The 24,933-nt window shown below is 39.4% G+C and overlaps 2 protein-coding genes and 1 long non-coding RNA gene across 6 annotated transcripts in view; 2 read left to right on the top strand and 1 right to left on the bottom strand.

The window, feature by feature from the left end:
* Positions 1–14,958, top strand: part of LOC306644828 — a 101,888-nt gene extending 86,930 nt beyond the window's left edge. The window contains exon 3 of the long non-coding RNA XR_013759480.1: positions 14,941–14,958. This is a non-coding gene — a long non-coding RNA (uncharacterized lncRNA). The remainder of the gene's footprint in view (positions 1–14,940) is intronic.
* NMRK1 (nicotinamide riboside kinase 1) lies at positions 250–23,288 on the bottom strand. Of its 4 annotated transcripts, XM_079112110.1 has the most exons (10): positions 22,741–23,288; positions 18,028–18,092; positions 14,739–14,829; positions 14,417–14,465; positions 8,058–8,205; positions 7,905–7,976; positions 7,225–7,331; positions 5,337–5,420; positions 4,581–4,629; positions 250–1,274 (listed from the first exon to the last, which is right to left on the bottom strand). In XM_079112110.1, exons 2-9 carry the CDS (start codon positions 18,054–18,056, stop codon positions 4,619–4,621), a joined length of 591 nt encoding a protein of 196 aa, XP_078968236.1. In that variant the 5' UTR covers positions 18,057–18,092; positions 22,741–23,288; the 3' UTR covers positions 250–1,274; positions 4,581–4,618. The 4 variants fall into 4 exon arrangements, with proteins under 4 accessions (XP_078968236.1, XP_078968234.1, XP_078968235.1 ...); XM_079112108.1 differs by lacking the exon at positions 4,581–4,629 and having other exon boundaries at positions 250–3,070; XM_079112109.1 differs by lacking the exon at positions 4,581–4,629 and having other exon boundaries at positions 22,741–23,048.
* The window catches only part of OSTF1 (osteoclast stimulating factor 1), a 58,003-nt gene continuing 56,357 nt past the window's right edge, over positions 23,288–24,933 (top strand). The window contains exon 1 of the mRNA XM_079112112.1: positions 23,288–23,460. Coding sequence (XP_078968238.1) covers positions 23,427–23,460 — 34 coding nt within the window. The 5' untranslated portion in view covers positions 23,288–23,426. The remainder of the gene's footprint in view (positions 23,461–24,933) is intronic.

The following is a 24,933-nucleotide window of genomic DNA, read 5'->3' as shown; positions in this document are numbered from 1 at the left end:
GATTTCAAACTTAATCCTTAGCTTACCTTACAACCATACAAAGTACTGCTGATATTCTCATCTTAAAAAAAAAAAAAAAAAATCAAGACTGAATAGCTTAACAAACTTATATAGCTACTAAGTGGATGAACTGTAACTTGAGCACAAATTTTGTTCTGCATTTGTTGTAGTGTGTGGGAAATTCGAAAGAGCCCTTCTGTCTTTAGGAGTGCAACCTAGTTTGAAATAAATGAGAGTTGATCAAACGAGTCAGTGTAACAATATATTTTATAAGGATTGATACAACTGTGGGCAATGCGGTTGTTATTGATAAACAAAAGACTGATCAGTACATCATTTAAATTCCAGCATTGAAAGAGGTATTAAGACATCACACAATTCTGTGTTTTTCAAAGAAAAGGCCCTGAATTACATACATTTGAAATAACTGCTGACTTTTGTGATTTTTGGACCAATGGTCCTACAAAGTCAAAGGCAAATTCCTTTATTTGAATCAAAGTTGAATACCACTATATTAGTACCATGTGTTTAATACCATTCGTATCAAAGTCTCACACATGGTGGAAAGTCACATAATGGCATTGGACTCATGGGGTTAAAAAAAAAAAAAAAAAAAAAAACAACAAAAAAACCTCACTACAATAAAACACAAAAACTCCAGTACTATGGTAAATTGTTGAAGTAGTCAATTTGACTGCTACTCCTAGTAATGGTATTATTTGAAGGTGGTGAGCATTGCTATGGGATGGTATAGAGTAGCATTTTCCAAACCAGGGGTTAAAATCAATATTAACAAAAATTAAAAATAGAAAAAAATCACAGTGCATAATTTGTAAGGCTCATATTTCATAGTACCTGATGTGTGTGAGCACACACACAACTACACATATACATAATAGACACACACATGATGGATTACATATATATTGAACTGTGGTGTACTCCTTATTTTTATTCTAGATTCTGGTCAGAGAAGTTTGACAATCATTATCAGAGAGGGCCTGACTTACTGTTTGTGAGCTGTGCTCTATCTGTGCTCCTCCTGCTGTGAAAGCAAGTCATCAGAGTAGATTCCAGTCCACGAGCATAGATGTTTGCTGTTCCCCATGTTTAGAAAACTATGTCATTAAAAAATTTAAAAACACACAAAAAATAGCCGTTAGTGTACCACAGTTCATACTGAATCTTGGTTATGGTTGTTAAAATGTATTTTTTGTTTCCAAATCACTCAGGAATGATTCACGCATTCCATCTTCATGCTGTTACTTGCAAACCTTGAGAATAAGTAGAAAAATAAATTAACAGAGCATTCCAATTCTCATTTTACTAAATCTTCACACTAACAATAGTAAAACCAAGATGGACTCTGTAGCCAAAGCTACAGAAGGACTCTGTAGCCAAAAATGCTTTCTCCTTAAAGAACTAGGTTGAGTCAAAGCACCATTTTTTAAATTATTCCATTAAATGGTAAGCCTGTCTATAAAAATCAGACTCCCTATATCTTTTGCAGTAGGTATAGAAAATCCTTGACTTCAGGGAAGGAAATAATTTGAGGACTAGAAGAATATCATAGAGGGTGTCTGGCTACTGTGTAATTCCTGTTCTGGGGTTATCCTTGATGTGGGCAAGAAGGGATCATTACCACCTGAAATAAAGGAAGACTATCTCAACACTTGGATTTGGCTTAGAAATTTAATGACAAACCTACTCTACTCTTACTACCCAGTTTATGTTGGAGAACGCACAGTTTTAGTGTCATGATTCACCTTTAATATAAAAAAATGATTATATCCTTTGACGAAACAAGTGCCACTTCTGAGAATTTACCTCAGGGATACCATTCAAAAAGAAGAAAACTCTGCTGGGAGCCGTGGTGCACACCTGTAATCCCAGCAACTCGGGAGGTTGAAGCAGGAGGATAACAAGTTCAAAGCCAGTCTCAGCAACTTAACAAGGCCCTAGATAACTTAGCGAGACTCTTGTCTCAAAATATAACATAAGGGTTGGTAATGTGGCTCAGTGGTTAAGCAAACACCCCTGGATTTAATCCCCTGTACGAAACCAAAGCTAAATCAAAACAAACAAAAAAACAACCCAGTAATACATACAGATATTTTTACAGCCAGTTATTTATCACTCTGAAACACCTGCAATGACATTAAGTGTCCAACAATTGGCAAATGGTTAAATAATCTATGTGAATTTGGACTATTATGCTAGGTAATTGTACTATTAATTTGATAACTACAAATTATAATTTATATTCAATTAGAAAAATGTCAATAGAAAAAACACAAATATTTGAAAATCAAATCTTAATTTCATAATTTCTTATTTTTTGATTTGGTACTAGACATGACATTTTCCTTCTACACCAAAATATCAATGTCAAGTTTCAGATTTCACTTTAGTGCAAAGCTCAACCTTGAATCTCAATTGGAATTTACACTTAGTTTCACTATATAATAATCTATAAAGCTACATACATATTAAACACTAACTGAAACACAGAAATAAGCATGGTTGATTAACCACCATCCTCACAAAATCTTGTAAAACAGTGACTAATGGGAAGAGCCAAAACACTGGATTAAACGGTTAACACAAATTATTTGTGGGAACACAGGTTATTTTTTCCTCCCTTTTGCTTTTATATTAAAGTTTTTATTATATCATTTTATAATGAGATGAAATACACGTTTTTAAAGGGAACCTGAATATTTCTGGTGACTAGGCTGCTTTGCTATATAGGTAATGATTAAATTTTACTTGTAACTTTGAATACTGAATCAAATGTACAACTTCACAGTTTTCCTCTCCTGTGTTATTTATTATTCCCTTAATAAATTCAGTCCTTTTTCTCTTTCACTATTATTACTTCAATACAGTTGTGGTTTATACACTCAGAATGAAAAATTAGCTGAACAGGTTTTTGAGATGTTATGAGAGAAAACCTGAAGAGTTTTCACTTGAGACATTGGAGAGGTCATCCTGCTGGCTAGTCTTAGAGTCAGGGGCAAAACAGGCTATGTCTGAGGATGCCTTCTGGCCAGCTCTGCCAGGAGGAGAGCTAGGAAAGGTGATGGGTCACTGCAAATAACAAGGTAACTTGTTTAAGCAACAGAAAAACTATAAATTTTGGAGGCAGGAAAAACTGATCTGCTTCCAATGTATGTCTCTTGTAGTGTTTCTTTCTTTCTTCCCCCCTCCCCACCTTCAACTTTTATCTACTATCTGGAACATAAACCAGATAGCTACAGGGGCAGAGAGGAATACTTCTTTCCTACTTACAGGCAAAAAAAAAAAAAAAAAAAAAAAAAAAAGAGGCAGGGAGTTGCACGCACGGAAATGTACTTTCTGTGGACCTGCAGCAACCTCTCAGAACTTTGCCAACTTGGCAAAGGCAGGATATGGAATGAAACAGGATGTAATTTCCCGAGCTCCGTGACTGGGGCTCCTTTCACGTTTACCTGTAAACACATCATGAAGCCAAACTCCACATGTGACTTAGTCACTGAAAGAAGTCTGGCTACTGCTGAGAAGAGAGAGAAACAGGTATTTACCATCTCAGTCACCCCTGGAAGCCTCTCTGTGGGGTCAGGAAAGTAGCTAACAGTTCCCATACAAGTGGCTCTAGCTTGGGTGCCAACACTTATGAGGACTGGACCCTCCCTTCATCCCCACTCTCTCTACATCCACCCGTCTGCATCATGAGCTCCATAATGGGAGGCCTCCCGTCCATCCTAGTAACAGAGAGCAGAGGTAGACAGGCATATCTGGCAAGATTATTAATTCTACTTGCAATAAGAAATTCTAAAATGGCCCTAAAACTTCTTCAAAGGGGTCCCTGCCTATAGGAAGTGTTAATCTTGAAATGAGGTGTGTTCAGAACCAATGGGCCGCCCAACTGGACTCGGTCCCCTGGTCAGAAAGGAATTTACTGAAGACATAAGAAATCTAATTCTTATTAAGAGACAACAACATTTGGACTAAAGTGGCTGTTTCTCTCCAAAATCCAACTAATATTCCTCTCTGCTGGACTGATTCATACTGTCTTCTCTGGGTCAGCTGATGACTGCATTTTTGCCTGTTAGCCACAGGAATCCTTTAAATTCATGTAGTTCAAATACAACAGCAACTAGACCTAGAGTTTTGTCCTCTTGGCATGTTTTTAAAATCTGTTTTCTACTTTCTGCCCTGCTTTCCTTTGGGAATTTTTTAAAACAGGAGGTCTTAGGTTAGGTCTTCAATTTTAAGATGGGTATATGATCTAGTCATGACCAGAGGCCACCACCTCCCTCTCCATGGTGATTGGTTTAGCAAGTCATGTGAGTCAAGCAGGACCAATCAAATATTTCCTGGGCTTTTTCAGCTGAGCCAAAGCTGGAAAATTGCTTAAAAAAAAAAAAAAATTTAAGAATTGGAATACAGCTCAGTGGTAGAGCTGGGGTTTAAGTTGTGGGGCCCTGAGTTTGATCCTAGCATGACAAAAAACAAAAACAAAAATAAAACAATACCAAAAATGGCTAAAAATAAGAAATTTTGAACATATACAAAAGTAGTGAGAATAAGATACAAACCTTTCTGTACTCAATACTCAGTTCCAAAATTTATCCACTCAGGGGCAATCTTGAAAAAAAAGAGAAGCTATGTTTCCACATTAGGTTGTTAGACCTAGGAGAAGGATGCTGACAACAGATCATGTATCTGACAGTGGAGAGGGCCTGACTTCAAAATAAACTCAAAGAATTGCAGCAGAGCCCTCAGGACAACCATTTGAGCTCCTTAATCCAGATAAGTCTGAAGTCAGTGCTGCTTCTGTACTTTCTTACTTAAGCCAGATTTAGGGTGGATTTCCATCTCTTACAAATGAGCTAATATGAAAACCATGAAGAATACACTTAATGATTTTTAAAATCTTGTGTTTATTTTTGAGGCATTTGTAAAACAGATATTTTAAGGAAAACAGTTAAGGGAATAAAGAAAAAGGGGAGCTCTAGATATATTAAAATAATCTTCATTTTAATTTCACTTGACCCAAAGAATAATTTCAGTCTTATTGGAACAGTGGTTTACTAAAACTTTAAAGTAAGTAATAACAATATCATTAGAAGATGTAACAAAGGGCAGATATTTTAACCCTTAAAAAAATAACCTAATGCACAAAATAACCATATCTCCAAACCCAAACTGGATTTCTGATTCTGAGTTATCCTCCAAGCAAAGATTATGGATGAATACAATCAATCCTCATTAGCATTTTTATATGCCATTCTTGGGAACTATTTTTCTGGCTGTCCCTCCTCCATCATCCACTTTGATAGACCTGTACTTACACTTTTGTTTTTCAAGTTGTTTCGTTATATCTTCATATACTTGTGAAAAAAGGTCCTCTTCTGGTTTTGTTCCATCTAAGTAAACTGAGAAGGGGAAGAGAGGGCAGTTCAAATAGTAACAGGTTTACTAATGGATGAGTCTTCTTTATTCTGAAAAGTCTGTCAGTTGATTCCCCTGCCTTATCCAAACGCCTTATGCCATCTCTTCCACACTAGCTCTATTTGTTTTCTGAAACAATACCTGATAGTTCCTGAAAGGAGTCCATATTGTGAGAAGCCTGTTGGCCCTAGTTCTGTCAGAGCTGTGCAGAAAGCAGAGTCCATTCCCAATGGGTCCATTGCTGAGATTCTGGCTATACCACTTCCAGCATGGGCCATGGGCAGGGATGTCCTCTTACTGCCTTTCTCTCCCTTTAAAATCTTTTTTTTTTTTTTTTCTTTTGGTACTGGGGATTGAACCCAGGGCTGCTTAATTACTGAGCCACATCACTAGTCCTTTTTATTTTTTTATTTTGAGACAGGGTCTTGCTAAGTTACTGAGGCTGGCTTTGAACTTACAATTCTCCTGCCTCAGCCTGCTGAGTTGCTGGGATTACAGGTGTATGCCACATCATACAGCTTTCCATCTAAATCTTTGATACCTCAATTTCCTGCATGCTCCATATCTACTTTGTCACCCAGCTCTATTTAGTGCCTATGTCCTATATTGTACCCTCTAAATCCATTCTCCACAGAGCTGAAGGGTTTTACTCAAAAGAATTTGTATCCATCACATCCCGAAAGAAGCAGCTTCCCACTTCTAGGAAAATGACCGAAGTCCTTAACTGGTTTATTGGCTGACCCTGCCTGATTCACCACATCCACTCTTTCCCTTGGTTTTCTCTACCACAAACACACCAGCTCTTTTTCAGGTGCAGCTCATTCTTTCCTGCCCCCTGGCCTTTTCATGTGCCCTACCCACTGTCAGGGGTGATTATCCATCCTAACCTATCTCCTTTTGTCCAGTTAAACTCATGAGTTTGTTTTGAACATGGCTTTCTTGAGGACTCCGTTGAAGCACTCTTCCCTGAGTGCTGGGTCTTGGATGGACACCTGGAGCTTGGTATTGCAGCACTTACTCTGGGGAAAGGACATGCTGTGCAGCTTGCTAAAGTCTTTAATGCTGCTCCCTGACAGAAGGTCAGCTGCCTGAGAACAGGGACCAGGTCTGCCTTATTCACCTGCTATCTCTGACCAGTGCCATGCACATGCAAGGCATTCAGTCAATGATGGCTGAGGAATGTCCATCTAGAAGTTTACCAGCTTTTGAAAAGAGGCACAAAGAGAAACAAACCAGCAGAACCAGTGTGGAAGAGGGGAACCCAGAGGGTTAAGGTGTCCCTTCATGATCATCTTCTTTTTTTTTTTTTTTTTTTTAAGAGGTTGATGGATCTTTATTTTATTATTTATATGTGGTGCTGAGAATTGAACCCAGCATCTCACACATGCGAGGTAAGCGCTCTATCACTGAGTCACAACCCCAGCTCCTCCCTTCATTATCTTCTACATGAAAAAAATGCATCTCAGATCTCAGTCCTTTCTTTTCTATACTCTGTGTGTGTGTGTGTGTGTGTGTGTGTGTGTGTGTGGTGGTATTCAGGATTGAACCCAGGAATTCTTAAAACACTGAGTAACATCCCCAGCCTTTTTAAATTTATTTTGAGACAGGGTCTCACTAAGTTTCTTAGGACCTAAGCAGCTAAGACTGGTTTTGAACTTGTGATCCTCCTGATTTAGCTTCTTGAGTCCCTGGGATTACAGAAATGTGCCACCATGCCCAAATTCATTCTTATACTTTAAGGCAAATGACACCTAGAAAGTCTTAAATGGAGGGAGAAAAGGCACTTACCAACCTCCCATGTGATGTCCTCCATTTCTCGTCTGTGCTTTAGGTACATGGGCCACACGTGGCCATCAAAGTACCCTGGGGGGTCTGGAGGCTCATAGACCCTTGTACTATCAAAACATCAGGAAACTTTATGTTGATAGAAACATAATTGATAAAGTAAAATAGCAATGGTAAGATTAATGGGAAAACTGCTCACAGATTAAGTCTAACAGGATTTGAGACTACTTATTTTAGGCTCAATGGCAGTTAGGAAAGATGATACAGTATATTTATTTCTCCAAAACAAACATTAACTTTGTAATTCACTGATGATCATTCAACATTATCTTTTTTCCCCTCTAGTGCTTTACAAAAGAATTAAAAGATGAGTTACCAGTGTAAATAATAGAGATACTGACATGTTGGATTAAGCTCTAAACTAACTGGTGTTCTTTGTAGTTGTTGCAGAATATGGGCCCACAAGTCTAAAATCATAATCAATGTGAGATTTCTTCATTTGAAGATTTAGGAGAAACGAGCCAGAGAGGTTGACATAAGGCCCTTTCCTTACAGAAGTACTGCACACTATTCCACACAGATGGCCACTTTGTGTAACAATTAAGGCCTCCCTTGTTTGAAAAGTGAGCATTGCTCAAAAATGTTGTTTTCTTCACTTCCCCCAAATCTTGTCTTTAACTTACCTCCTTCTCCTCTTGCATTCTTCATAGGGAATGGTCAGAAAGTAGCTTCTATTCCATAGAGTGTCAAGGGGCCTAAGATAACAGCATAATTATTTAGTTCACAAGTCATCTTCCCCATTCACTCTGAGTCAATACTAAAGTAGAGATGCTTACTTATAATTAAACAGAAGGAAACCTTCGATGATTAAAATGGGAATTTCTTCAGCACTTCTGCCATCTGTTGATCCCACAGAATGTCCTGGACTTTCCATCCAGCAGGAAATAGCTGACATCATTTGTTCCATGTTAAGTGCTTCAAGCACTTCAGATAAACAAAAAAAAATGTGAAATCAATGAAACAAAACTTTGTGATGTGGCATTTTGTGATGAGTATTATCTGGGGCTTTGTGAATGTATAAAATAATACCATTTTATTTCTCCTTCAAGACACCCAATGATAAATACTTTAGATAACCAAATGAAACTCTAATATTGATAAACTGGTGCACCTGAAACACTATTGCTGTGGAAAATTCCAAACACGTAAAAGTAGAAAGTAAGTTCAATGAACTTGACATCTCTACTTCCAGCTCTGACTAACATAAACTTATGGCTAACTTTGCTTTATTACTTTTACTTTTTTTTTTTTTTTTTTGTACCAGGGATTGAACCTGGTATGCTTAACCACTGAGCCACATCTCCAGCCCTTGTTATTCTTTATTTTGAGGCAGGGTCTCACTAAGTTGCTGAGGCTGGCTGTGATCCTCCTGCCTCAGACTCCTGAGCTGTTGGGATTATGGCTGTGCACCTTGGCACGGGGTTTTTACTTTTTTTTGATTATACAAAAATTTAAAAATTTTGGAAGTATGAAAGAAAAATGACAGTGGAAAATATCTGTAATGTATTTGGCACACTGTGGAAAATATAATGTATTTGGCAAAGAGCTAATAAAAATTTTTCAATAAAGCATAAAGCTCTTATAGATAAAAAAATTATAATGGACATGGACACACTATTGTAAAATCTAAAATATGCATACTTTTTGAACTTGTAACTGGGATTCTAGAAAAGTAGCCTGTAACAGTTATCCAATTGTGATTACTAAGATCAGCCCTGGAAACTTATCAGAAATACAAATTCTCAGCCTTAGTACTGAGTGAATTACACTAACTGGGCTGGGCTTATAAGTTTGTGTGTGTGTGTGTGTGTCTATGTGTGTGTAAAGTTCTAAAAGTACTGATTAATTTAGTAAATAGACATAGGACTATTGAGATTTTTCTCTTTAATGGTGTTACTTTTAGTAAGTGACACTTCTCTATAAAAACTGTCAGCTTCATCAAAATTTTTCAGTTTATTTCATAAGGGTGTTCTCAGTTATAATATCATTTTTGCCTTTGGTATTTTGGTTTCTTTTTTTTTTTCTTTCTTTCTTTCTTTTTTTTTTTTTTTTTTGGTACTAGGGATTGAACCCAGAGGTGCTTAACCACTGAACCACATCCTGAATGCTTTTTTGTTATTTTATATAGACAGGGTCTTACTCAGTTACCAAGGGTTTTGCTAAGTTGCTGAGGCTGCAATCCTCCTGCCTCAGCCTCCCAAAGCCACTGGGATTACAGGCTTGTGTCACTGTACCTGGCCTTTATTTTTTTCTTTCTTTTTTTTTTTTTTTTTTAATATATTTTTAGTTGTTGATGGACCTTTATTTTTATTTATTTATATGAAGGGCTGAGAATCAAGCCCAGTGCCTCACACATGCTATCAAGTGCTCTACTACTAAGCCACAACCCCAGACCTATGCTTTTCTTGATAAGTTTTGTTTCACCTATTTGGAGATCACTCTTAACTCTTCAATCTGTAGATTTGTCTCATATCTAATTTGAGAAGTTTTCTACTCTTACTTCTTAGAGTTCTTTTTTTCCCCCTTGAACCAGGGATTGATTCCAGGGGTGCTTACACTGAGCCACATCCCTATCCCTTTTTTAATTCTGAGACAGGATCTCACTAAGTTGCTGAGACTGACTTTGGACTTGCAATCCTCCTGCCTCAGCCTCCTGAGCTGCTGGAATTGATTTCTTTCTTAGTACCACACTCTTCCTCTACTTTTCCTCAAACTCCAATTATATGTTAGATCTTCTGCTATCGCTCCACATTTCTGTTCTTCTCATTCTGTTTCCTATTGTTCATTGTAACTTCTATCCTTCTGTCTTCAAGTTTATTGATTCTTTTCTTTACATTACTCATTCTGGTGTTGAGATCAACCAGTGAATTTGAAATTTTTGGTCAATATATTATTTTAGTTCCAAAGTTTTTATTTGCTTTTTTTTTTTTAACACCTCCTTATTTCTTTCCTGAGATTTTCTAATTTTTCACTTGTTTCAAGCAAGTGCAATTGTTTGTTGAAAACTATTTATAATGCTGCTTTTAAACCCTTATCACATTGACATCCGTGTCATCATGCTCCTGATGTTTACTGGTTTTTTTTCCTCATTCAAGTTGAGATTTTCTTGGTTCTTGATATGACAGTGATTTTCAGTTGTGTCCTGAAAGTTTTAGGTGTTGAGAGGCTATGGATTCTACTTAATCTTCTTTTATTTTGCTGGCAGTTGCCCCACTGAGGAATATGTGCAGGGCCAAGGGGGGTGGATGCTCAGCCTGCTGCTGGGTCCTGATAAGACCTGGGAAGGGGGAGGGCAGAGAATTGGTTCAGCTCTGTGGCTTCCAGGTAAGGACAAAAGCTCGGCTTTACACTGGGTCCTGCTGATAGTGGCTGAGCTACCTGGGTGAGGAAGGCAGAGTGCCAACCCACACTGGCTCAGTCCACCTCTACTGCCAGGTTCCTTAGGTAGCTCCGCTGACCCCACCTCTATGGTGATGTGGGCGCCAACTCACCCTGTCCTGCTGGTACTGGGTGGGTCCAGAAGTTTAGCTCCTACTTGATTCTGCTGACACTGTGAGAGAAACATGTTTTTTTTTGGCTGGAGTAGGGTTTCTATTCTGCTAGGCCACTCTTTCCTGGTCCTGTGATTATGTAGAACAGGTTTCTTGGTGCTTTTCTCCCTGTGCCTACTGATGGCTGGTGCACATTTCTCCAGTTCCTCATCCTGGGAATGTGGGAGGCAGAAAGAGACCCCAAGAACTCACAGTCACATCATTCCTTAAGTCCTAAAACCCTACCCAGTTCACTGTCTTCTTTTCACCTTTCAGTCTCCCTTTGCTTGTTGGCTGTACTATGTCCAGGGTTTCTAGCTCTAAGAGGGAGGACCAATGAGAAACAGGGCTAACCATGGCTAGAACCAGAAGCCCTACTAGTTTTGATATATATGTATATATTTTTTTTTAATTTTTAAATTTTTTTAGCTGTTGATAGACCTTTACTTTACTCACTTATTTTTATGTGGTGCTGAGGATCGAACCCAGTGCCTCACACATGCTAGGCAAGCCCTCTACCACTGAGCTCCAGCCCCAGCCCTTGATATATTTTTGTTATTATTCAGTTAAAATATTTTCAGTTTCATTGTGATTTACCTTGTGACCCCTGGGACATGTACGTGTACTGCTTCAGATAAAATGTGATGATATTTGGGATTTGTTTTAAAATAATACAGGAGAAAATGGGTGTGTGTGTGTAGATGAAAATGTAATTGGCCAAGGATTCATCACTTTTAAAGCTGACTGGTGAACTCATAAGAGTTCATTATACTTTTCTCCCCACTTCTATATATGTTTAAAATTTTCCATAAGAAAATGTTTTAAAAATTAAAAAATACTGCTTAATTTTTAAAAATTTGAGAATTTTCACCTTAGCCTTTTACTATTGATCAATCACTGTATTAGAGTATCTCTGTATTCCTTCGACCTGTTGAAATTGATTAGAAATTGCTCCATGCTCTTGCATACAGTATATTAGGGCTAATGTTCCATGTGCTCTTGCACAAATCCTGTGTTCTATTGATGTTGGGTGTGTGCTCTATATATGTCAATTTGCTCATTTGTTAATTGCTTTGCTCAGTTCTGTTATAGCACTAGCAACTTTTGTCTAATTCCATTAGATACTAAGTGTTATGGTTGAACTCTGCCCCAAATTTTTATGTTGATGTCCTAGCCCCCCTACTTGGAATGTGATCCTATTTGGAAATACGTTTTCTGCAGATGTTAATTAGGTCAGGTGAGGGAGCACTGAAGTAGGGCAGGCCCCTACTCTAATAAGACTGATGTCTTTAGAAAATGGGGAATTTTCACGTAGTCACTCACAGGGACAATGTCCTGTGAAGATGAAGGCAGAGATGGGGTGAGGCAACAGAGGCTGGGGAATGCTAAGCAGAAGCTAAGAAGAAGCCTGATGCAGATTCTTCCCACAGCCCTCCAAGGGCCCCAGCCCTGTCCACCCTTCCAGTCTTTGGAACCATGAGACAATACATATTTGTTGTTTAGGCCATCCTGTCTATAGTATTTTGTTAATGCTATCAAACATGAATGAAGTTGTGCACTAAAATTTCCCATGATAATCATGGATTTGTTTATTTCTCCTCTTAGTTCTGTCAGTCTTTACTTTGTATGTTTTAATGTCATATTATTGGTACTTTCAAATTTTAGGTTGTTTTATTTTCCTGTTGAATTGACTCATTTATGCTTCTTTATCTCTAGGAACACTGTGCCTTAAAGCTTACTTTGTCTGCTCTGACTATAGTTAGTATAGTTATGCCAGTTTTCTTTCAACAGACATTATCTTTTCTTACCCCTTTATTGTCTACTTTTCTATGTTCTCATATTTATGTCTCTCTCTTTTAAAGAAGTTATAGTTGGCTTAAGAAAAAATTCAAGCTGGGCATGGTAGTGTACACTTATACTCCCAGCAACCTGAAAGGCTGAGGCAGGAGGGTTAAAGCCAGCCTCAGCAATTTAAAAGGGCTGGGAATGTTGCTCTCAGTGGTTTAGGACCATTGGGTTCAATCCCTAGTGCCACCCCTGCCCTCAAAAACAAACAAACAAACAAACAAAAAAACGAGTCTGACAATCTTTGGAGTACTTTAGTTCATTTAACCTAATGTAGCTACTGATATTTTGGGGGCTGAACTCTATCACCTTACTGTTATTTTCTATTTGTTCCTTCATTCTTTTTTTAATTCATGCTTTTTATTTCTTTTATCAACTATATTATAAAAATTATTTCCTCTGTGAATTTAATAGTTATACACCTTTAAACCATTCTTTTAGTGCTTACAAAAGTGTCTACATCACTTTGACTTGGCTTAAATTTGCACATTACCTGCAAAGTTCAAGTTTTTCCTTAAGATAGGCTCCTGGATGTGGGACACTTGAGGTCAAGGAATTTTAAGGTTTTTGAGACACATGCTCAATATTTTTTTTCCAGAAAGCTTATATCAATTTATACTTTCATCTACAGTACATGAGTATGTTTTTAACTTACTGAGCCCATACCATTAACGGATAATTATCTCTGCTTTAAAGATCTTTGTTTACTTGGTAAGTGGGAATAAAAGTATCTTGCAATTCTCTTATAAGTTTGGAGTTGACTTTTTACTATACATTTACTAATCAAACAACCTACTGCTTCTATGAACAATTTATTCACATGCTTACACCATTTTTCTACTGGGATACTAGTTTTTTTTTTTTTTTTTTTTCTTACTAAAATGGAGGAACTCACTAAAATGGAGGAATGATAATTCCTTGTAAAATTGTTGACCCCAGTTTTTCATGGTTTCAGTCTTACTTTGTAATCATCTTTCTCAGTTAGCTTTGTATGAGAGAAGAAAAAAATATCCTGGTTGCAACTTGACACAAGAATAGAGAGTAAGTCAAGGATTTTGTCTTTCTTGAAACTATTATGTGTCTATATGAACTCTAATGTAACATTTTCCCTCCAAGATTATCAAAGTTAAAATACCATACTTTATGACCTTTTAAGAGAGCTCATTCTTTGCCAGTGTGCATGTGTACTTGATGAAAATCCTGTTAATTATAAAATTTCTTAAGACCATTAAATGTAACATAGTCTATTATAATATTCTCTATGGGAAAATAAAATTTTCTGGTGGACTTTAATAATTTGGTTACAAAATAGGGTTAGCCTTGGGTAAGGGAAATGAGGTTAGTGCATATGAAAGATATTCCCAAGCCTTCTTGAGTAGTGAAAAGAAAAAAATAAGCTGCCTGGTATTCAGGCCACCAGGAAGGAAAAACTAAAAAAATGAAAGCTTAGGGTTTGCTCCAAGAGAGATATTCTGGTGGGGTGAAGTTGGGGGTGCCAAGTACAGTTAGTTTTGTATAAGCAGGACAGGGTTAAGTAGAGAGACGGTGAGTCTGCCTTGCCCTAGCTTCAGAAGGAAAATCTATTATCTCAACGTTTTAAGTTTTAAATATAAATCTGGGGAAAAGATTTACTAAATAGTTGGACATAAATCAGAAACCTACAAATGCAGATTCACTGTAGAGCAATATATTTAAACATGTTTTAAGGTTTGAAAAAGAAGATAAATATAAGCACATGGTTTACAAGCTAATTTACTTACCATCATACTGCAAAAATCCATTTTTATCTGTCTCTATCTCAGACTCTGGCTGGAAAAATAATAAAGTACCCATCAACACAGTGTTTAGGGAAGAAATGATACAATTACAGAATACAGAAGAGACCGCCTTTAATAAATGCTTTGGATGATCAAAGATCAGCACCAAAAGATGGTGCCCTCTAGTGGATAAGATGTACTACTGCACTGAGTCGGCCCTATGTACAAAGGCACACTGCTCAGTACAGGTTGTTTGGATGTAATTCCATTAACTGTGTCATTAAACATTTTTGTACGAAATAAATTTTATCAGTTTTACAGATACCTTAAAGAAGTCATCCTGAGATATTATGCTGCAGTTTGGGAGGTGTTTCTGCAAGTTCTTTGCCAGTGTTGTCTTCCCACCATTTGTCACACTGAACCAAATGAAAAAAAAATATCAAGAAAGAATGCATTAAAAACACGAACATTTTAATATGAACTTTTCATAAAAATATTTACTGATCCAAAAATGATTTCTTTCATAGGTACTGCTTTTTTGGTTGAATGGTAAGAAATAAGTTTGGAAGGATGGATGAGAAAGGCAACTACCTACCAAGTAAGTGAACCAGGTACTATGACTGGAAAATTACGTTGGGTTGAAGCAAAATACATTTTTGCTTATGGCAAAACATTCCTGGGGTTCATATGCAACACAGAAAAAATGAGTGGCACATTTTAGTGCAAGTACATAATGGGGAGGTCCACAGTCATTTATCACATAGGGTCAGTTATTTGCCCTTCTGGCTGGACTGTGACATCAAAAAGAACTGGCACCTGACTTTTGTGTGTCTTGTTTCCCTGCATGGCACAGAGGAGGCACTTCTCTACTCAAGTCACTTTTTCAGAGGTTTTTAATCTGGGGCTTATGTACCTCCAGAGGATCTATGATAGAATTCAAGTCTTTGTGAACCTGAATGGGAAAGAAATTATTCCTTTATTTTCACTAAATTTTAACAGAAAATTTGCATTACCCATAATTATAAGTAATAAGCCAGAGTATTATTAACAGTACCTGAGATTTTATCACCAGTAGAAATTGCACAGATTGTCATCCTGTGCTGTAGCTGGGGTAATCTTCAATCATCATTGGTGCTCATTATTATTTCTAAATTTATGGCAGTTTTAAAACTCACCAATGGATATTGTTATTAATTATGTTAACAAAGAAGTGTATACTTCACAAAGGCACGAATTTATTTAGAAATGTTTTTATAACTATGTAACTAATTTCCTTTGCATTTTCCCTTTTATTTTGTGTATTTAAAACCACTGCTCTGAAAAGAGGTCAGGATTTTACCATGCCACCAAATGTCCACAGCACAAAGCCTCTGACTGTATTTCTATTTGAAAGAATCTGTGCTTAATCCCAGAGGAGATCAATATTGCAATGTTGATAATCTTTAAAACAGTGAAACTGAACTATTATTCATCAAAATTGTTTGTTGTATATAATTCAGTTATTACCTGATTACCTTATATGTACAAAGTAGAAGAAATGGATTTACAAGATTTTCCATTTAACCTTACAATGCATAGGTGAGTAGGAATTCATTGAAAATAAGGAAAAGTGTGTGTGTGGGGGGTGGTATTATGTCTTGAGAGAATACTGTTACAACCTTTTTCCTTTTTAACAAAATACCTGTAAAACATACTGAAAGTTCATATTTTATATAACGAATTTTGGTTTAAAACAGATAATAAACATAATAAACAGGGGTGTCTTTATTAAGGCTAAGAAATCTGGTTGGAGTATGTGTCACTTTCTAGACTTAGATCCCTTTTGTTAAGATCATGCAGTTGAACCAACAGTCATTAGATCCCTTCTCAATGACTTAGTTGGAGCCAGTGAGAAATAATCTGTTCTTGTGCAAGGTTTGGAAGAGGTGGACTGGCTAGGAGGTGAAGGTCGCAGACAGGATAGGGAGAAAAGGTATTAAAAAGTCTGAACCTAGGAGCTCAGTGGTAAAGCACTTGCAAGGCCCTGGGTTCAATTCCCAGCACTGTGAGCCCAAGCCTAGGATTCATACTTGGCTCCTGGTCAGGTTACACCTTAGGACTCAACACTTTTCCTTCAGCAGGCTCTCTATCTCGCTCACATGCACATGCCCCCCCACCATTCAAGGGGTAAAGTGTTCTCAGAACATGTTCCACCCTAGGATTTGAGGACAGAAAATAGGTGAATATTTGGTGGCACTCCCTTCTTTATGATACCCAAATAAATGTAAAACTCCTGGCTTATTTTTTACATGCCAGGTAAAAAGAGGACTTAATGTAATTAGAACATGACTGTTGCTGGGGAAGAGTTAAAAAGGGTGTCTAGAATCACTCAAACAAGTAAAGAGTTCATTATGCAACAGGTAGATATGAATGGTCCCATATTCCAGTTTCAGAAACCAAGGATTGAAAAGATGTATACTAAGAAAATTTGCCCAAGGTAACTAGTCAGTAGTGGAGATGAGACACAAAGTCTACACCTGGATCTTTGTGGAACTCTGAGACTCTGATGAAGGTTATAAGCCCTTTTTCCATGGGCTGGGAATGTAGCTTGGTGGTAGAGGGTATGCTTGCTATGCTTCAAGCCTTGGGATCAATCTCCCACACCAAAATATGTACATCTATACATAAAATAAACCCTTTTTCCAAAAAATGAACATTTCCACGCATGCATAACATTTTCAGGAGGTTCATGGATGTCCCTAGATTTTAGCACTTCTATGATTTCTTGCAGTTTTAATTGAACAGCAACTTCGTAGGGCAGCAAGTGGTTAGGTACCCAGGAAAGCTATAACGTAGTGGGTTTGGAGGAAGGATGGAAGGCAGGGACATAAGTCCCAGTGCTGAGTCTGGCATAGGCTTCACACAAGCAGCAGCACTAAATGAAGTCATGGTGCTCATGAAAGAGACAATGGGAAGGAGGCTTTTTACTTAAGAGTAAGGAACAGTAGTAACTAGTGTATGTGGCACACAGGTATAGGCACATTTCTGGGCAGAGGATACCGTGCTGGAACATGGAAAGGAAATCGTGTACACACGCAAAAAGAAAATCAGAGTAGGTCCTCTAGTAGACATGTGTACTTGCTTCCCCAGTATCCATGCCATCTTTTGAGGTCTGGTTTGGTAGCATGGACCCCACTCTCAACTCTAGAACAGGGTTCCGCTGGTCTAAACCAATCAATGTTATCCCATTACATTTTTTCCCCTAGTGACAGGCTAAAAAGCAACATGTAAGTCACAAGGAGCTACTTGTAGCAGCAAAATCCAAACAGAGGAGCAAGTGTAGGATAAATCTAGATAAAGACAGAACCACAGTAGTGTCTAATCCAGTCTTGCCTTTGGTAACAGCTCCAGAAAGTAAACAGTAAACTGTGTAAACGCTGTTGACTGACCCTTCTCTTTCTATGAGAAATGCTCCCATCTCTTGCTGGCATTGATGTAGCAGCACTCTGCTGTGGCCTGTTCTTCTCCAGGACTCCGGATTTCCCACTGCTTCTCCTTCCACCATCACAACCATGTGAAAACTTCATTAGGTCATCTGGCTATCGTGACCAGCTGTTTGCAGCAAAGTTACTCACCCACCAATTCCAATGACAAATGTTCTCATAATTAGTTTTGAAAAATCACGTCTTCCTAATATTTCCTAAAATTAAAAAAAGAAATGAATATCATTTTGTTGATATTCCTGAATTTTGTTGAGACTCCTGAATTAGCACCAGCTGAGAGGGGAGGATGATAGTGATGGTTTGTTACTCCAGTCCCATATTACCCACAAGGTGTGGCAATGCTTTCCTGCTAGCAGGTCACTACCAAATGCTAACAGCTATTGCCTGCTCAGAGTCTGTCAACTAGTGTCCAGTGCACTGCGGGACCCCCATGGCCATGCACACACATGTGAACCCCTCTGTTTCCAAGATCATGGAAGTGTTGCCAGATCACAGAGAAGTCTGCAGACTTTCAGCTTCTCCTTAGCCAGGTCACCTCTCACCTGCGGATTCAGTTACCTGGATGACCCATGTCCCTGAGGAAAGGATCCTTCTTGGGCTAGCCTCTCTGTCTCCCATTGTAAAAAAGGAAGAAAGGCACTGCTGGCTAGAGGCAAGTATGAGTTTATATGCTTTACTGGCACTATTTCTTCATCCAAAGCCTAGATCCAGGGCTTGGCTAGGCAAATTCTTTGAAAAGGGCCAGATAAACATTTGACGCTATGCAGGCCAAGAGGCCAAGTCTGGGTTATTACATATGGAGTTATATCACAAGAGGAAAAACAAATCTTCACAAACTTTTTATGACATTCAACATATAATCTTAATTGCATACGTTTTGTGTATATGGGGCAATTCAAGTCTGCTACTGAGAGTAGCAAATCCTTTCTGCTGGAATAACATGTCCCTTAACTGGATTTCAAAGCTTACCTTCTCTTATGTGAAACTGGCAACATTCAGGCAGAGGGTCAGGCTGTTTTCTTGACCCCTGGTCTAGGACATTTCCTCTCCAGTCCCCCAAAATTCATTAAAGGGATTCTTGCATATTACATCATTTTCATCTTTAAGTGAAAAGATGAAGTAAGGCTGGAGGGACCCTTAAAATTGTGGTTCCCAGAGGTCATTCCTGACTGGGGCTGCTCTTCCTGTATGCTCCTTTAGGATGGTCAGTTACCTAAGCTATGCAGCCAGGCATGAGTGGCTGCGTAGATGGAGGCTGCCAGCAGATCCGATCCCTCCTACCTCTAACCTTTGTCTAGACTCCCTTGGGGTGGGGATGTGAAGAAGAACCTGGTGGGGAGAGGGCAGTGGTTCCTTGGCTTCTTCAGTTTATCCAAACTATTCTAAATATTCTAAATGAGTGTAATTGCTTAAGGTTAGGTTCCACTTTCACTACAGCCTACGGGAGAGAAGAATTTGAGTTTCACCTGGAATCACACTGTTGAACATGCACCTCCATCCAAATTGCCAATGTGAATCAAGGGGAAATCACATATAATGCTATTGTAAAATATATTTTTATGTTGTAATGTTTCTGCTTTTGAATTTTATTTTACCCTATTTTTTCCCCCCTCAGTACTAGGAATTGAACTAAAGGGTGGTCTACCACTGAGGTAACCCCTCCCCAGCGCTTTTTTATTTTTAGAAGCTGGGTCTAAGTTGCTCAGGTTGGCCTGCAACTTGCAATCCAGTTTCAGCCTCCTGAGTTAATGGGATTATAGGCATGTACCACTGTGCCTAGCATACCCTATTCTTACTTTTGATATGTCAGTGGAAAGTTATCAGTTATTTTTTATTTTTTGGGAAGGGAGAAGTTGCTCTTTATCTTAAGATGGTTCCTGTTTTTCTCTTTTGTTTTTGGTACTGGGGATTGAACCTGGGGCACTTAACTACTGAGTCCTTCCTTTTTTTTTTTTTTTAATTTTGAGACAGGGTCTTGCTAAATTGCTGAGGCTGGCCTTGAACTTGCAATCCTCCTGTCTCTGACTTCTGCATATCTGGTATTACAGGTATGTACCACTTGTGGCTGGCTGAAATGGTTTCTTGCTTACTTTTTTTTTTTGGTGGTAAATGCCCTTTATCTTATGATGTCAGTACAAGGGTGGTAAATGCCCTTTATCTTATGTTGTCCTTACTTGGTAAAAAAGAAAAATCACAACATTTTGTCTTTCCTTGTCTTCACCTTATTTTTGGATAGTTTGTCAGAACATACATTCTCAAGCTTGAGGTACAATCTTAAAGAGATCACTTTGCCTACCTCCCTTCATTTCTAATAAGTGGAAACTGGCCCAAACTGGAATGACATACCCAAGGTCTTATAACTAATAAGGAAAAAAGTCAGAAATGAAACTAAATCAGTTAACATTATTTCCATCACCCCCAGCTGCTACAAAGCACTTTATTAACAAGAACATGGAAAGAATTTTGCTTGTGTGCTAGCTTAACTGTCAGGCTCTGATGTATAATTGATGGAGCATACATTTGCTGAGCAGACTGAATGGAAAGGACTTCTGGTCCCCCATAATAACTGCCACATCTGTGCACACACATGACGATACTGCATCAATTACCTGGCATGCAAATAACAAGCAAGTGTGGTTTATGGCACTGGAAATATGCTTGAGGGGGTTAGGTGTGTGGAAACTATCAATTCAGTCAGGAGTGAGGGAAGTCAAGAACTTACCTATAAAATCTCTCAGGAAGGAAGGGAAGGTAACTCCTACAGTCAATGCTAGTTTTTAATCAAAACAGGGACTTCCAGCTCTACCTTAGTTAGCAGACTGGGCCTGTTCAAGGACGTGTTTGGTTAAAATATCAGGTGTATCCCATTGGCAATAAGCAGGAAGCAACGTGGGAAGGGTTGGAAACTCAAAATGCAGAAACAAGGCAGGTGGCTGCTCTGAGTTACCGGGATATAGTGAAGGCTGGGTCCAGAAATCCGTGATACCGTCTATTTCAAGAACAGGTTGGAGGTACAGGGCAGCTTCAACTGAACTCCAAGTTCAGACAGGCCATCATCTGCCTGCATATCACCATCTGTTTATTTTACTGTCTGTTGCCCTCTTTAAAAGCTGTTTAAAAATCAAACTTAAAAGTTTGCAATCAAGAGCTGCCAGGCTCCAAATATTTGCAGTGGCAGAGTTCAATAAACCAAACACAAGTTTGATCAACTGTGAACTGCAGATCATATGATGTCTTTTGGAGAAACCTTTTGAACTTTCCAGCTTCATCAATTCAGGGAATACTACCACTAGGAAATATCTACCATCTCCAGTCTTGTGGAATACTCATGTAGTTCATTTCCCCAATGTATGCAAAGCTTTTTTAACACCAGAGAGCATTTTCATGAGAACAGACTAAAATGGCAAGAGCAATATCCAAATGTATCATTTTTATTTTTTTATATTTTTTTACCCCAAGTAAAATGTTGCGTGCTTTTTTTCAAAATTGGCATGTTTTTATGTTTAATCAATTTCACTACTAAATATGGTGAATTTTATTTTTTTGGTACTGGAAATTGAACCTGGGGGTGCTTTATCGATGAGCGGCATCCCTACTTTTTATTCTGAGACAGGGACTCATTAAATTGCTGAAGCTGGCCTAGAAATTTCGATTCTCCTGTCTCAGTCTATTGAGTTGCTGAGATTACAGGTGTGAACCATTGTGTCCATCCCACTAACATGGTGCACTGTGGATGCTAAACTACAGAAAGGTTCCACTGGGGATGTGAGCAATCAACATACTGTAAGGAAGAGGGTTAATTCCGTAACACGAAACCGGCCTAAGATGACGACTGCAAACAAAAAGGTGTTTTTCAAATGCATCTAAAGGACAGTCTGATATTTAAACCAGAGTGAAATGTTTTTAGAACTTCTCATTCCTTTATTTTGACTATTCTTCCATGAAGTAGGGCAGTCTTTTCCTACTTGCTTAAACTTTGCTCCCTTAAACACTCTTCCAAGGTTGTCTTCTGAAAATGTAACCCATGCCCTTTCCCAGTTAGAATAACTGTTTTAGATATTTTTTAACCAACTCCTAGTAGGAATTTTGAAACTTCATTTTATGTAGGTTTTTAGCTAAACGTATTTTCTAGTCAATTTTTCTTTCCCCGAATATACAATAGGTTTATAAAACTGATTTTACTATTTTAAATTTATGCACATTGCCTTCCTTGAATGCTCCAGTCCTAGTTGACAATGAGACTCAATCAATATGCTAGGTCAGATTTACCTTTTCTTTTTAAGTGCCAGGTAGTAAATGTTTTTGGTTTTGCGGGCAGCTGATCAACCCTGTGTTTATAATGAAAAAGCGACCACAGCCTACACCTTAGCAAATGAGCGTGGCCATGTTCTACTAAAACTTTATGAACACTGAAATGTGAATTTCATATAATTTTCACGTGCCACAAAATAGTAGTAGTCTTCGATTTTTTTCTCAGCCATTAAAAACAACAACAACAAAAAATCCTAACCACACAAAAATAGGCGGCAGACACGCTGAAGTTTGTCAACTCCAATTGCAGAGGAATGACTGTCTGGTCCCGTGGGGGTCAAGACCTGATCCTGTCCCTGGGTGACTTCTCCATACAAATGCGCGGTTTCTAGGAGGCAGCACTCTCGTTTTCAGGGTTCCTAGGGGGCATAAAGGCCTTACAGCATCTTGAGTACATATCCTGCCCAGTTAAGGGGCAAGAGGCTCGACAGGACGCAGCCAGGTTCTGGGCTGCAGCGCAGGAACACTCTGGAAACTCCCCCCAGCCCAGCGAGAGGGCGCAGGGCGGCGTGGCCAGCGCAGGAACGTACTCACCTGGCGCCAGTTCCAGTCCTCACCAGCAAAGTGGAAGAGACGGCCAAGCGCGCGCCTGTCATTAACCCGCGGATACCCGCCGCTCGCTAACGAGAGGCCTACAGACACTTTCACCAAGCTCGTAAAGGGGCTACAAAGCACCAGGTGCGGACCGCCACCGCGAAGCTCCTTTCCTACCCGGCTGAACGCCAAGCCCCGCTCCTGCCTCCGTTGGGGCGGGGCGGGGCGGGGCGGGGCGGGGCTCCGGCGAGCGCGCGCGTGCCCCTGCTCGGCTCCGGCTTTTTCCCGCCGGGGGCGCGCAGCCAGGCCAACCCTGGCTCGTGCTTGCGACGCCCTCGCATGGCTCTGGGTAGTTCCGCCGCTGTGCGCGCCGCCCGCTCCCCTGCTGCGGTGAAGCTGCCAGCCTAAGAGCCAATTAGCGCTCAGGGAGGCGGTGGCCACTTCCTCGTCGGCTCGGCGCGCGCTCGGGAGGCTTCGGAGGCCGAGGGGCGGGCACTCTACTGAGCTACTCTCCTGAGCTGCTCTGGCTGCGTCCGCTCTTCTTGCAGCAAAGGGTGGACGCAGATCCTCGGAGGCGCAGGACTGCACACCAGATAGAAACTTTGGGGCGTCCAGAGTGCGGCTGACCAGGCAATCGGTTGGCTCTTCGTGCGCGGTCTTTAGGATTAGCCGCTCAAGGCAGCGAGATGTCGAAGCCGCCTCCCAAACCAGTCAAACCAGGTAAGAGAGGCGCTCGCCTGGTGCTTGGCTGCCACAGTGCCCTGCGCTTCCTCTGCCACTTGGCAGGGCTGACCACGTACATACCCGGCCCCGAACCTCGCTTTCGAGATCGGACCCACCAGAAGGGAAGCTCCTAGCTTTGTTGAATTCACTACAGGGGAGGAGTCACTTGAAAGCAAGAAGATTTCGAGGATTTTAAAATAAGTATATATTTTAAAGGCGTTGTCCTCGGTTTTGCAACCTTATTTATCATTTGCCCCAACTTCCCAGAGTGTGTGATGGCAACATCCCATTGAAGTTTTCCGGGAAGAGAAAGCCATCGATCTGTCTGAAAAATAAGTATGTCTTGAAATGCTCTTTAGCCACTTCCTCTTTCTCAGTGTGTGTTACTGTCAAGTTAGAGTTCTTGACCGGCCAGAACGAACGGGAAGTGCGCTGTTTGCAGGGTGGGGTTGAGTGTGCGAGCCTCCTTCGGGACTTTTCTCAGAAGTATTTGAAATTGACCTCGGGGTCTTGGGAAGAGAGTTTAAAAAACTATACTCGTACTTTGGAAGGAAAGAACCAAGGCTGCTATAGAGTAATTTGGGCTGCTACTTTTCGGAAATGTCACTTTACCGTGCAATGCTTGTCCTTTGCCTCTGCTCCCCCAATGACTTTGCAGAGGAGTGAGTGCGAAGTTCCTCAAAGCAGTTTTCTTGACCCATAGCCCTTGTTCGTTTTTGACTCTGTCCTTGGAATGTTTTCTGTGTTATGGAGAAACAAGCGCATTTAAAGGGATCTGTGCTTAATGATTTAAGGTAATAAGCTCCTAGGCGCTTTCGTTCACGGGAAACGACTCCGACGAATTCTCAGGGTTTTTTTTTTTTTTTTTTTTTTTTTTTTTCTTTCTTTCTTTCTAATCTTGTGTAACTTCGGTATTGAAAAGGCTGAAAATTAACCCACTTATGTAAATTTCGAAAGTGTCTTTTGTTGCAAGTGATAGTTTCAGCGATTAATATTTTCTCCATTTTTTTGAACTTTGGTCAAGCACTACAACTTTAATCATTTTCCAGTTTTCTTTCTTTGTGTTCATATAGTGGCAGTATCAAGTCGCTGTATTTGAAAATAATGCACATCCTCACATATTGGAATAGTCATTCACTGACTACTTAGATTTTGTCAGGTTAGATGTGAAGATGTTGCTGAGATTGACTTTGCCCTGAGCAAAGAGGAGGTGTGGCTAGAATTGGGCTCTGCACTGTATTAGATATGGAATCTGATGCAAAATTTGCATTTGAAGTGCGTATGTATGAGGTGGCAGCTTTCTAAACTCAGATGTAAATCAGGACCTCAAGCATCCAACAAAGCAGAGTTGTTCTTTGATAACTGAATAAAGTACTTTATTTTAAAGACTGTCCTGAGAATCAGTTCGTCCCTTGCTACATATTGGATTCTGTGCTGCCTCTAGAGGACCTTGGATTGAAAATGTGCTTG

Source organism: Sciurus vulgaris (assembly GCF_902686455.1).
Source record: "Sciurus vulgaris genome assembly, chromosome: 15".
Taxonomy (NCBI): Eukaryota; Metazoa; Chordata; class Mammalia; order Rodentia; family Sciuridae; genus Sciurus; species Sciurus vulgaris.
This window is presented reverse-complemented; position numbering and strand designations above follow the sequence as displayed.

Coding starts and splice junctions, on each gene's coding strand:
- NMRK1 (XM_079112111.1), bottom strand. CDS start 17,966: ATGGTTGTGATGGTGGAAGGAGAAGCAGTGGGAAATCCGGAGTCCTGG. Junction 14,466..14,738: donor CTCAGGATGACTTCTTTAAG/GTATCTGTAAAA, acceptor TTATTTTTCCAG/CCAGAGTCTGAGATAGAGAC. Junction 3,071..5,336: donor ACAACTTGAAAAACAAAAGT/GTAAGTACAGGT, acceptor CACCTTTCCTAG/CTCTCCTCCTGGCAGAGCTG.